This window comes from Sceloporus occidentalis, unplaced genomic scaffold, assembly GCF_023333645.1.
Source record: "Sceloporus occidentalis isolate IW3139 unplaced genomic scaffold, rSceOcc1.0.p SCAF_35, whole genome shotgun sequence".
NCBI lineage: Eukaryota > Metazoa > Chordata > Lepidosauria > Squamata > Phrynosomatidae > Sceloporus > Sceloporus occidentalis.
Genome location: NW_028317015.1, coordinates 9,633,484 through 9,646,621, shown reverse-complemented (window position 1 = coordinate 9,646,621; position 13,138 = coordinate 9,633,484). Strand labels below are relative to the sequence as shown.

The 13,138-nt window shown below is 44.0% G+C and overlaps 1 protein-coding gene across 1 annotated transcript in view; it reads right to left on the bottom strand.

Annotated features, from left to right (window-relative positions):
- Positions 1-253: 253 nt before the first annotated feature.
- LOC149298078 (out at first protein homolog) overlaps positions 254-13,138 on the bottom strand; it is a 78,858-nt gene continuing 65,973 nt past the window's right edge. The window contains exons 8-10 of the mRNA XM_089487970.1: positions 2,417-2,551; positions 918-1,098; positions 254-528 (exon numbers count right to left, since the gene is read on the bottom strand). Of these exons, the coding sequence (XP_089344096.1) occupies positions 254-528; positions 918-1,098; positions 2,417-2,551 (591 nt within the window). The remainder of the gene's footprint in view (positions 529-917; positions 1,099-2,416; positions 2,552-13,138) is intronic.

Sequence of the window (13,138 nt, the reverse complement as noted above, 5' to 3'; positions counted from 1 at the left end):
GGCACATGGCAGTTCTTAGTAGGTTAAATCATTGTGCAATAGAATGGGACAATCCTGTCTCTTCCTAATGTCCGTAGGAGGCACAGAGAGAATACGAGTGCTCCGGGTCAACTTTAACATTTATTTAAACGGCATTCTAAAAGTTCACAGTATAAGGCATCTCTAAGGTGGCAAGATTTATAGGATCCTGAGATCTGGTCCCATATCACTGGCAGGCTTGAGACCTCCAAATTCTGACCCAACAGAACATGTTCTAGGTCTCCTCATCCCACAGACAGAGTTGCTTCTGTGTGACATAAAACAAGAAGTTGTAACTCTTTTGGCAACTTCTGATTCCACACCTGTAAGAAGTGGTCCTTCCGGAAGAGTCCCTACTCTTGCAATATTTCAGACTGCATGGAATCCACTCCAAGCTTAGGCGATACGAGCAGATACATGGTTTCCAGTCTATTGAACAGAGCTTGCAGGTGGGAAGGTCAGGAATGGAGGAAGACTGAGGCAGAACCTCAAACATTGAGCCATCAAATCCTGTAAAGGGAGAGCAAGACATTATGAAGACAGATGTAAGAAATTACATCTTTGGTACCATAAGGCACAACGGATAATTCATTTTTTAGGCATTTTCTTTGTAAATAGATTTAGGAAATGTGTAACTCAATTTACCCTATACCTCAAAATCCTCATTGCGATCTTGAAACTTTATCCAGTTTCTAATTCTCCTACTTTTTAATTCCCTGTCTCATTTCACAACGTCCTCTTTCCCATTCACCTGCCTCCATTGCCTTCACTTCCTCCTAACGCATTGTATATTTGTCTCACCATTTTTCAGGTCTATCCTTAGCTCCTCTTCCATTGCCTAATGACTTTCTAACCAGCCAACGAGACCTGTAAGCTCTAGATGTACTTTTAAGTCTTACCTTTCTGTAGCCATATACGCACGTCATCTTGTCTCGTATACATGGCCTCTCTAGCTTCAGAGCAGATGTTGTGAATATGAGGACTTAGCTGGACAGCTTTAGTAAAATTAACAGAAACATCCATCTGCAAATGTTCCATTGCTCTGATCTCTTCAGCCTGACGTACTGTATGTGGATTTTTCTAAGGAAAACAAAAAGCAACACTGATTAGGTGGCATTTGGGATACTTCTCTTTCTGTATTGAGCAAAAAATGTTGGTCAACAGCTCCTGCTCTTTCTACAGTTTACCAAAGGACATATTTCACTAGAGACTTCAGACATTTCAATGGCTTACTGCAGCCTTTTACTGTTTTATCTTCCAAAATTTAACAGAGACTATAGGAAAAGTAGAAACTGTCTCAAAATCTTATGAATTTGTGTTTGTGACGGATACAAACACAGACATAAGCAGACATTACGGCTCATAAAGTCACTTAGAGAAGCTGATGTTTTCCATAATTTCGAAGTGTAATGCAAGCAAAAAAAAAAAAAAAAAAAGTTTTTTTTGCTCTCTGCAAGATTAAGCAAAGAAAAAAACCCACACAAACACCTTTGGTTGCCCTTCAATATCCCAGACTCTATGTAATTCAGAATCAAACCCTACTTTGCATTGCATCTTTCAGATTTACCAAATAGGGATTTTTTTCACCCTGTAAAACGTCACTCCTCTTTCAAAGAATGAATATCAGCTTTCCACGGCTAGTGTGATATCATCAAAATACGGGTGCTGAAATGTTTCCTTTAAGGGATTGTCTCGACAAAGTGTTTGCTTGAAACTACACCCGACAATGAATTTGTATCTACCGTGTTATGTTTTGCAGCTATACTTGACAATAGTAAAAATGAGTTACTCCATTGAGCATGACTTCTTGTGCACTGAGGCATAACATTTTCCAATCTAAAAGGAAAGCCACATTAGCCCGTATTCAAAATGTTTCATATTTTACAGAGAATTGCACAAGGTAAACGAGAAGCGTGCAGCCGTCGGGTAATTCTTGTTTCCAAGATTCCATGATTCTGTAAAAAAATATTTTTATTCCTTGACCTTAAGGGTATTGCTCACAAAAACAAACAACTAGCAGCATATAATCATCCTATCCCTGTTATGGATTGATATTCCTGCAGTTCAATACTTACCACACAAAGCAATTTCTTTAAGAATGATAAGGCTTTCCTACTATTTTTGCATAGCTGAATCTGATTTTTCCCCATATGCAATGGCAAGCGAGGCATACTTTGTTCTTTTTTTGCAATTAAAATACAGTAAAGCAAAAAAGCAGTCTGAAATATAATGTACCTAGCGGTATTTTTGTAGTGAGCTTTGGTAATATCCTCCATTAGTTTTTAAATGTGGCTCAATTCTGTGCTCTGCAGTTGCCCATTAGAAATGCACTATTGTAGATGGGTGAAATCTATGGCTCTAGACCAACTGATCCTTTTTACACCCAGAATGTCCTCACCTGACGTAGCTTGGCCATGGATTCGCTGGGGATGATCTCATTGTTCTGAAGCTGTGTAACAAAACAAAGCGCCTGGAATTGACTCTGTCCTCTCTCTAGCTCCCCCAGGATCAAAACGCGGAAAATCTTGACATTCTGAAAACAAGAATAAGAAAAAGTGAACGAAGGCACCCAGAATTATTGTTGTAATACGTAGCAATTCTGTTTACATTTGCTTTAACCCCTTCATTCCCCTATAGACGTACCAGGACGTCCAAAAAACGCCCACAAAGAAACCCCTATGGACGTCCCGGTACGTCCAGCCCTTCGTGCAGCGTCAGGGACACATCCCTGCCGCTGCACGGGAGACCAGGCTGTCGTTTGACAGCCTGGACTCCCTCCTGGCAGCAGAAGCTGGCTTTGCCGGCTTTCTGCTGCCCAATCTCCCGTAACAGCTTCCGGCATGAAAGCCGGTAAGCCGTTACAGTTGAAAGTGCCCGATCGCGCAGTTGCATTCTGCGGGGATATCCTGCCCTCCAATGAGGCACGGAGACGCTGCAATCTCTATGGACGGGAGGGGGAGTGAGAGAGAAACCATCTCTCTCACTCCCCCTCCCGTCCTGAAAGAGAAAAGCAGAAAAAAAGTTAATTCATTTAAAAAATAATATTAAATAAATCATTAAAATAATAATAATATATATAATACAAAAAAAATTATCTGAGCTGTGATGTCATTGTGACATCACTGGCATGTTCAGGAGGTCCCTAGGAGGACCTCTAACCATTTCTGTGTAAAAATATTAAAAAAATAAAAAAAATAAAAATGTAAAAAAATTAATTAAAAAAACGATAATAAAATAAAAAAATTATTAAAAAAACCTTACTTCCCATTGCCCTAGCATAACATCTAGCCAGTATAACCCTTCTGCCCCCGTTCACAACCCCCAAACCCGTTAAGCCATAGGCATAAAAATTATAAAAAATTGCACACCTTATAGTATGTTCCCTGGTGCTGGGAAAGTCTGGAAAATCTATATAAATTAGGTATTTCTGAAATCAGGACACCTGAATTGATAAACTTGGAGGGGATTTTCTATCACTTTACCTAATTTTGTGAGGATTCAGAGGGAAAATGTAAAAAAAAAATTTGTTTATTTTTCTAATCTTCGCTAGTTTTTACTAAATTTCTCATTTTAAATTTTCAGCTAATCATCCAACTATGGTATCAAACGAAAGCTCTATCTCTCCTTGAAAAAACAATATATAGTTTATATGGGTACACTATTCACAGGAAAAGAGAATCATCGCTAAACCGACATACCCCAAAAATGGCAAAATTCAGGTACCAAAAACCCCTGGGATTGAAGGGGTTAAATACAAAATTAGTGTTTTTTAGTAATGCCTTTTACAAGTAGAATTCCATCGGTGTAAAGTTAGACTTTTAAAACTGCATTTTTCAACTTTGCTCAAGTATATTTAGGTGCAGCCAGTAATTACAACATGGCGCAGAGTTAATTAACTGATTAGCACAGGGCGATACATATGTACAAAGTACTGGGTGATGAACCCACAGCACAGACAAGGCATAAATGACAGAGAAATGGAGGCATCCACTGCTAAACTGATTACAATAAAGTAGTGAAAGGTTGATAAAGAATAAGTCACATTTTACAATATTTGAAAGTGCCTATATTGATGTAGTACAATGTGATTTTTCTTAGCATGATCACCTCCAAAAGAATAACGATACAAACTGCCGTCTGTGTAACCAACCACGAGAATTTTCCAAAGAAAAGTTTGTCCAAAATATTGCTTGTGTGGACTAATGACATTTCACTCTACATATTAAGTTACTGTAATAAAATCCACTGAGTGCAGTACTTTAGTCTAAGTTGTAAATATGAAATGCACAATGAAATTGCCCATACCGAACTAAGCTAGCCCCAGGTATAGGGTATATCAGTTTCATGGCAGAGCTTTAATGGCAGAATACATTTTAGTCCACACCCCGATCCTTGCGAATAACTATGGTACACGTTTTAATAAACCTCATTCAAAAATGACTCGGTAGAACGTTGGTGTAAGAGATGCTGGACCCTAATTTTATGGAAATTATTGGGACTCCAGTTTTACATTGACTTACAGCACTTAAAATTTTAGTTTTGTGTATTTGCTCCTGTAATACATTAAACCACCACTGAATAACCCCACATGCATAGTTTTTTTTCATATTCCAGAAGGCCATATCAATCGATTACACGGGGATACAGTATCATATTTTATATTAGTTATATCATGATTGTATTTTATTTCAAGGGTTTGAGAGCACCAAAAGTGTCCCCCCCCCCCCTCTTTTTGTAGATCTCTGCTTCTGGTGGATTTCACACGATGATGAAATAAGCGGGCTTCCTAGAATTATTTCATTTAATTTGGGTTGACCATTATTTTCCACTTTTTGATCAGGAAGCAGGGCGAGTGATCAGATACCCACATTGACGCCCGCTGGAAATTGTGTGATTGGACAGGGTGAAATCAGTACTTTATCGGAGCGCTGTTACATCAATTCTGTCTACGCGGCCAGGAGTCGAGAGAGTTCTGGCCGTCTCCGTAATAGAGCTGCAACTAACGATTATTTTAATAATCGATTAGTTGGCCGATTATTTTTTCAATTAATCGGATAAAAAAAAATGCAATCTGTTTTATTTAAAATAATGTAATAAACAAAAAACGTACAATTTCCCCTTTATCTCTTTATCGCAGTGGCCTCTCTCTATTCACCTTCTTATTTTACCGACATAATAAAAGCTACAAGAACCCAAACATAGTGTTTCTCAAACTAGGTTTTAATACAAAGTTATTAGTAAATATTAATTCATATGTTAACTATTTTTCATATTTAATAAAAACTGAGAAAAAAGCCTTGTTTATATTTTCTTTTATTTACCAAACTGCCCCCAGTTATGCACATCTGACCCCCAGCTTGCCACTCTGCCCCATATATGCCTTATACCTCCTATATGCCAGAGATTACACTGTGCCCCCTGATATGCCATTGTGCCCCCGATATGCCATGTACTCCTTATATGCCAGTGATATGCAACTGAGCCCCCTGACATACCTTTTTTTTTCTTCTCAATTCTCCGTTTATTGAAAGAAAAACATGACAGTACACAGCATCACAGCAAAAGTAAGGCACAAACGAGGTAGGCAGTGAGCACCACAATAAGAGCGACAGTCGCCCGTATAAATGCAGTCCTGAGAGGATATCACAACAGAGTGCCAAATATTAAAAGGTTACTGTCACTAACGGCGGTTCAGGCTGTGGATCCACGCTGCAGTACAAGGAAAGGCGCCCCCAAGCGGTGATGACGAGCAATGCAGGAACAACAGATGGTACTAGGAGCAGGCAATCGGATAGTCGGGGTCACGAGCAGAAGTCAGGACAGGCAGCAAACAACGGATAGTCGGGGTCACGAGCAGAGGTCAGGACAGGCAGCAAACAACGGATAGTCGGGGGTCACGAGCAGAGGTCAGGGCAGGCAGCATACAATGGGTGGTCAGGTTCAAGCAGAGTTCGGGCAACGAATAGGCAAACAAGGTTCTGGAACGCTAGTGAAGGCAATAAAGGCACTATCACAGGCAAGGGATACATGCAGACTGAGGGTTTAAATATCCCTCTTGCTCCAGGATCCTCCTACCCCCTAAATTAGGGGGAGGAGGAAAAAAGATAAATACCCCTTTAAGACGCAGCATGAATATTCATGAGATAACCTGTTCGTGCATGCGCGAACGGCTCTCATGACGTTGAGACGCGCGTCCCGTCTAGATCCTCTGATCCACACGGGGGCGCGCGTCTAGCGGCCGGACGGACCTCACCGCGTCTTCCCGCGAACGGAACGAGCAGGGGGCTGAACGCGCGGGCTGCGTCTCGGCTCCCCTGCTCGAGGCAACACAGGAACCGCTGGCAAGGTAACAGTACCCCCCTGTCTACAAGAGCCATCCTGGCGATCAGGAGCCGGTTTCTGTGGAAATTTTCTATGAAAGGAACGAATCTTGGCTGGAGCATGGACATCAGATGATGGGATCCAGGAACTCTCCTCAGGACCGTATCCCTTCCATCTAGTAAAGTATTGCAATCTCCCCTGTTTCTTTCTAGAGTCTAAGATGGTTTGGACTTCGTATTCTTCACCTTGGACAACTACGGGATCAGGAGTACGAACCGTGGAGGAAAATTGATTTCTAATCACTGGTTTTAATAAAGAAATATGAAATGCATTATTAATGCGCAGTGTTTTAGGCAGAACTAGTGAATAAGTAACTTCATTAATCTTTGTTTTCATTTTATATGGACCAGTATATTTAGATCCTAAGGTTCTGGCGGCTTGCTGGAGGTGAAGATATTTCGTGGAAAGCCACACAGTCTCCCGGGTTGAGCACCGGCCCTTTGGAACGAGACTTATCAGCGGTTTTCTTCTGCAAAATCCTAGTCTGCTTTAACTGTTCCAAAATAAGTGCCCAATGGTCACGTAAAACTTGAAATTGAGCTTCAGCTGCAGGTACCCCCGTAGTACTGGTTTCTTCAGACCAGAGTGCCGGTTCATAACCGTGAACCGCCTTGTATGGGGACATCTGTAGTAATTCGTGATAAGAGCAGTTGTAGGACCATTCCGCAAGATGCAAAAGCGTAGACCAATCGGACTGATCCTCAGAGACGTACATTCTAAGATATTGCTTAAGTACTTGATTAGTTCTCTCAGCTTGCCCATTAGATTGTGGATGATGGGATGATGAAAAGTGCAACTCAATTCCCATAAGTTTACACATCGCTCTCCAGAATTTCGAGATAAATTGTGAACCTCTGTCCGAAATGATTATTTGCGGAACTCCATGTAGTCTTATGATCTCTCTCATGAAGGTGTCTGCTAAGGTACTAGCAGATGGAAGTTTAGCTAGAGTAATAAAATGTGCTTGTTTGCTGAATAAATCAACCACTACTAAAATAGTCGTATGGCCTTGAGAAGGAGGGAGGTCTGTGACAAAATTCATGGCTACGTGTTGCCATGGCCGATCTGGAACAGGCAACGGACATAATAACCCTGCCGGTCTGGTATGAGGGGTTTTATTATGACCGCAAATAGTACATGCTTGCACAAATTCAGATATGTCACGTATCATAGTAGGCCACCAGAAATTCTTCTGCAGAAGAAATTTAACGTTCAGAGTTCCCCGGTGCCCGCTACCGGAGAGGCATGACCCCAGGATAAAACGGCTTTACGGAAACGGGGTTGCACATACAGTCTCCCAGGCGGAGGAATTTGTCCTCTGGGACGGGGTGTCTGTGATTTAGAGATGTGCCACAAGAGAGTACTGTGTATCGTGGCAATTACATTTGTAGGAGGGATTATCGGTTCGACTGAAGTTTCCACATTAGGCGCCTCATGTCTTCTGGACAGCGCATCAGCCTTCGTATTTTTTGAACCCGGCCGAAAGGAAATGATGAAATTAAACCGTGTAAAGAATAATGCCCAACGAGCCTGAGTCTTTTGGCCTTTTCTATGTACACCAAGTTTTTATGGTCTGTAAGAATGGTAATGGGCATTTCGGTCCCCTCAAGCAGATGTCGCCATTCCTCTAACGCTAATTTAATAGCCAGCAACTCCCGGTTCCCTATATCGCAATTTTGCTCAGCTGACGAGAAAGCCTTAGAAAAATAGGAACAGGGATGTAGACGATTAGAAATTTGGTCTCTCTGAGATAGAATGGCCCCAGCCCCGGTCTCTGACGCATCAACTTCCAGGGTAAACGGTAAATCTGGATTAGGACGTTGTAGGATAGGGGCTGTAGTAAAGGCCAACTTTAATCTTTCAAAAGCATTTCGAGCTTCAGGGGTCCAAGACTTTGGATTCGATCCCTTCCGAGTGAGTGCAATTATGGGAGCGATGATCTGGGAAAAATTCCGAATAAAGCGACGATAATAATTGGCGAACCCTACGAAACGTTGAATGCCCTTAATGTCAGAAGGTTCCTCCCAATCTTGGATGGCCGTTATCTTGCCAGGATCCATCTCCAGCTGCCCAGCAGAAATAATATATCCCAAAAACTTCACCTTGTCGCACTCAAACTCGCACTTTTCGACTTTGGCAAATAGGGAATGTTCTCTTAATCTTTGTAGCACCTGGCTAACATGTTGCCGATGCTCTTCCAAATCTTTAGAATAAATTAGAATGTCATCGAGGTAGACCATAACATGTGATAACAACATGTCGCGGAAAATATCGTTCACGAAGCTCTGGAACACGGCCGGGGCATTGCATAACCCAAAAGGCATCACAAGATATTCATAACGTCCGTATCTCGTATTGAACGCCGTCTTCCATTCGTCCCCCTCTTGGATTCTAATCAGATTGTAGGCCCCTCGCAGATCAAGTTTAGTGAAAATAGTGGCGTCTTTCAGCTGATCATAAAGTTCTGTAATGAGGGGAAGCGGATACTTATTTTTTATGGTTATCTTATTCAAACCCCTGTAATCAATGCATGGACGCAAGGATCCATCTTTCTTGGAAATAAAAAAGAAGCCTGCTCCTGCTGGTGACGCGGAAGGTCTGATGAACCCTTTCTGTAAACTTTCTTCTATGTACTGGGCCAAGGCTTGATTCTCCGGGTGAGATAATGGATATGTATGTCCCTTAGGTGGATTGGTGCCAGGTAGCAATTGTATCGTACAGTCATATGCCCGATGAGGAGGTAAGGTTTCTGCTTTTCTTTTTGAAAAAACATCTAAATACTCCCAATACTGAGGGGGTACAAGATGACGTGGATCCTGAGCAGGTACTTCGAGCATTAGATTTAATTTAGTAGGAGTGCTACAACAGTTCTTTAAGCATTCTTTACTCCACGCCAGAATCTGTCCTTCTCTCCAGTCTATGCTGGGATTATGTTGTTGTAACCACGACATTCCTAGGATGATTGGAATATGAGGACTGGATAATACATCAAATCGTATTTCTTCAGAATTGAGTATCCCAATGATGGCACCAATAGTCTCGGTTTGGAGGGACACAATCCCGGTTCCTAGAGGAGATCCGTCTAATGCAGTGATAGAGGTTTTCTGAGTCCTGGGCTGTAAGGGTATTCTATGTTCCAGGGCCCAACCCTTGTCTATAAAATTTCCAGCCGCACCCGAATCAATGAAAGCTTGGGTGGCCACTTGGTGGCCTGTCCACTGCAGCTTGATGGGAACCAAAAGTCTTGGTGACTGAGGAGGTGAAGCAACAGTAGCACTTAGGCGTTTCCCGATTTTCTAGGGCAAGCAAAAATCAAATGTCCTTTTTGTCCGCAATATAAACATAGTCCCAAAGATCTGCGGCGTTGTTTCTCTCCTACGGATAAATGAAGCACAGGACCGATCTCCATAGGTTCAGCCACAGCAGCCGCAGGTTCAGAAGATGCAGGAGTGGGATGTCGCGTCCAAGGCCTAAATTGACGTGGCCTACGGTCGCGTTCAAATTTTCTCTCCTGACCTCTGGCCTCCAAACGTAGACATAGAGCGATCAGATTCTCCAGATCGTGGGGTATTTCACGGTAGGTGAGTGCATCCTTTATTGATTCGTTCAAACCCCTGCGAAAGGCAGATTTCAGGGCGCTGACATTCCAGTCTGTCTCATACGCTAAAGTACGAAATTCAACGGCGTACTGGGCCACAGTTCTCCTGCCCTGTTGAAGTTCCATTAGGATGGATTCAGCAGCTTCACGTCTCCCAGGAGCATCAAACACAGCACGAAATGATGCGATGAAGGCGTCCGCGTCTTCCAAAATGGGTGAGCTCTGTTCTAGTAGAGGTGATGCCCACGCCAATGCTTCTCCTTTTAATAAGTTTATAATAAAAGTCACTCTGTTGCAATGAGAGGAGAAAGTATGAGGATGTGCCCGGAAATGTAAGGCGCACTGATTTAGGAACCCACGACACTCTTGAGGATCACCAGAAAATTTGTCAGGTAGTGGCATCTTGGGTGCTGGAACAAAAGTACTTGGCCCCGGAACAGGAGGAGCAGAATCAGATGATGCCCCTTGTGAGATGGACAGAGACAAATTCGTGGCCATAGATCTTAGAAGGTCTGCAACATTGTCTAACTTCCGTTCCAAGGATTGGAGTTGAGAAGCATGAGCGGCTAGAACTTGATCCTGTCTGTCTTGTCGGTTGGACATCCTTGCCATGTCTGCGGGATCCATATTGCAGGCCTGTGATACTGTCACTAACGGCGGTTCAGGCTGTGGATCCACGCTGCAGTACAAGGAAAGGCGCCCCCAAGCGGTGATGACGAGCAATGCAGGAACAACAGATGGTACTAGGAGCAGGCAATCGGATAGTCGGGGTCACGAGCAGAAGTCAGGACAGGCAGCAAACAACGGATAGTCGGGGTCACGAGCAGAGGTCAGGAGAGGCAGCAAACAACGGATAGTCGGGGGTCACGAGCAGAGGTCAGGGCAGGCAGCATACAATGGGTGGTCAGGTTCAAGCAGAGTTCGGGCAACAAATAGGCAAACAAGGTTCTGGAACGCTAGTGAAGGCAATAAAGGCACTATCACAGGCAAGGGATACATGCAGACTGAGGGTTTAAATATCCCTCTTGCTCCAGGATCCTCCTACCCCCTAAATTAGGGGGAGGAGGAAAAAAGATAAATACCCCTTTAAGACGCGGCATGAATATTCATGAGATAACCTGTTCGTGCATGCGCGAACGGCTCTCATGACGTTGAGACGCGCGTCCCATCTAGATCCTCTGATCCACACGGGGGCGCGCGTCTAGCGGCCGGACGGACCTCAACGCGTCTTCCCGCGAACGGAACGAGCAGGGGGCTGAACGCGCGGGCTGCGTCTCGGCTCCCCTGCTCGAGGCAACACAGGAACCGCCGGCAAGGTAACAGTTACATTGGCAGGTGAGAGCAGGTAAATTTGTGTAACAGACATGTTGCAACAAGACAAATACATGGAGCAGTTGGTAAGGGAAACCATAGTAAATACAGTACCCAGAGAGAGCAACGAGCTCCGAGATATGCGAGGACCTATCGGTAGTAGAATCGAGTCATAAGACCCTGGTAAGGTGGGTACATAGTGGAACAAATTGAACCAAAACAAAACAAAAACGAAACCTGTGTGGCGTGCACATAAAAAGGAATAAAAAGAAAAAGCAAAACAGATCAATTCAGAGACCGAATGTGGAGGGAAGGAACATTCAAAGACTCAGGTCAGAGGGGGGTCCGGGCGATCATCCAGGGAGGATATACATGAGCGCCAATAAAACCACTTAAGCTCCACCGTATGGTCCTGGCCCTTGGAGGCACTCGAGAGGACCTCCATCTGGTAGATAAAATTCCACTCGGCGGAACCAGGCAGATATAGCGGGGGGGGGGGGGACGACGGACTTCCAGGAGCGGGGAAGGGTAGTGAGTGCGGCGTTAATCAAATGGAACTTGATTGAGCCTTTATAGGCATGATACGGGACTGAGTTGTAGTGTAAGAGAACAGTGGCCGGACACCTTTAGTCTTCGAGGAAGGGGAGCTAGAGAAAAAGGAGTGAGAAAAGTTCCTATCCAAGAGCCTATGTTCATTGCCCCGTTTAAAGTGGGTCTCCTGAATAAAGGCAATGTGGGATTTAGAAGAACGGAGAAAGGAGCAAAGTTTTGAGCGTTGCCCTGGTCTATTTAAGCCCCTTATATTAAGCGTCACAAAGTGTAAGTGGTTACAGTTGAAGCTGGTGTAGTACAAGAGTAGGATACTGAGCCACCACAGGTCAAACAAACCAAAAAAATACAACAAAAGCAACATATGTATGAGATGCAATGTGTGAAGTGCAAGTAGGTCATAGAAGCACCTACCATGACGACACTAAGTGTCGACAACATATGAGCTGAGGGACTACAGAGAGTCCCAAAATCACTGTCCACAGGAGGACAGGGGAGCTCGGGGGGGGGGGGGGGAAGGCCCACCAAACCGGGTAAGTAGGAAAGGCAGGCGAGGAAGGGGAGAAAACGGGAGAATACGAAAGAGCAAGGAAAGAGAAAAGAGCCTCTGCTACTGCACCACCGTCCGAGAGGGCAGAAAATAAGGGGGGGGGGGATAGCCCCCGCCAGACACAGGGGACTAGGAAGAGAGACAAGCAATCCCTCGCAACCCCAAAAGGGGATGCGTAAGGCACCGTAGGGGGGAGAGGATACACACACACGGTAGAAAGAATCACAAAAAACAAGAGTAACGGAAACTGGCTGAAGGGAGAAGGGAACAGGAGAAAGAAGGAGACAAGGGTGACAGACCAAGGGCAAAATAAATGAAGTGAGCCCCGAAATGAGGGGCACTGAGAGCCCGCTGGCGAGATCAGCCGAACAGAGCAATCTGTACAGGGCCATCGGGGTGTCAATTCCATATGTGTGCGTGTCGCGTGTGTCGAGTGTGAGAGGGGCAACAAGCACCGGGTATAAGCGGTCGACCACGAAGGAGCCACTGCCAAACATGTCACTAGTAATCGTGTATAATGTGTAGTGTGTGCGAAACGTAAAACGAGAGCCGTAAAACCGAGATAGAACGAAAAATAGCGGAAAAACAATATAAAAAGGCCGATAAACAAAATACCCGATTGAGTGCGATAGTCCCATTCCACGACGACGGCCGAGGAAAAGCAAAGTTCAACGGGAGAAGGTCACAAACACTCACGCGCGGTAAAGTTCCATGGTGAAGATTAGTCCACC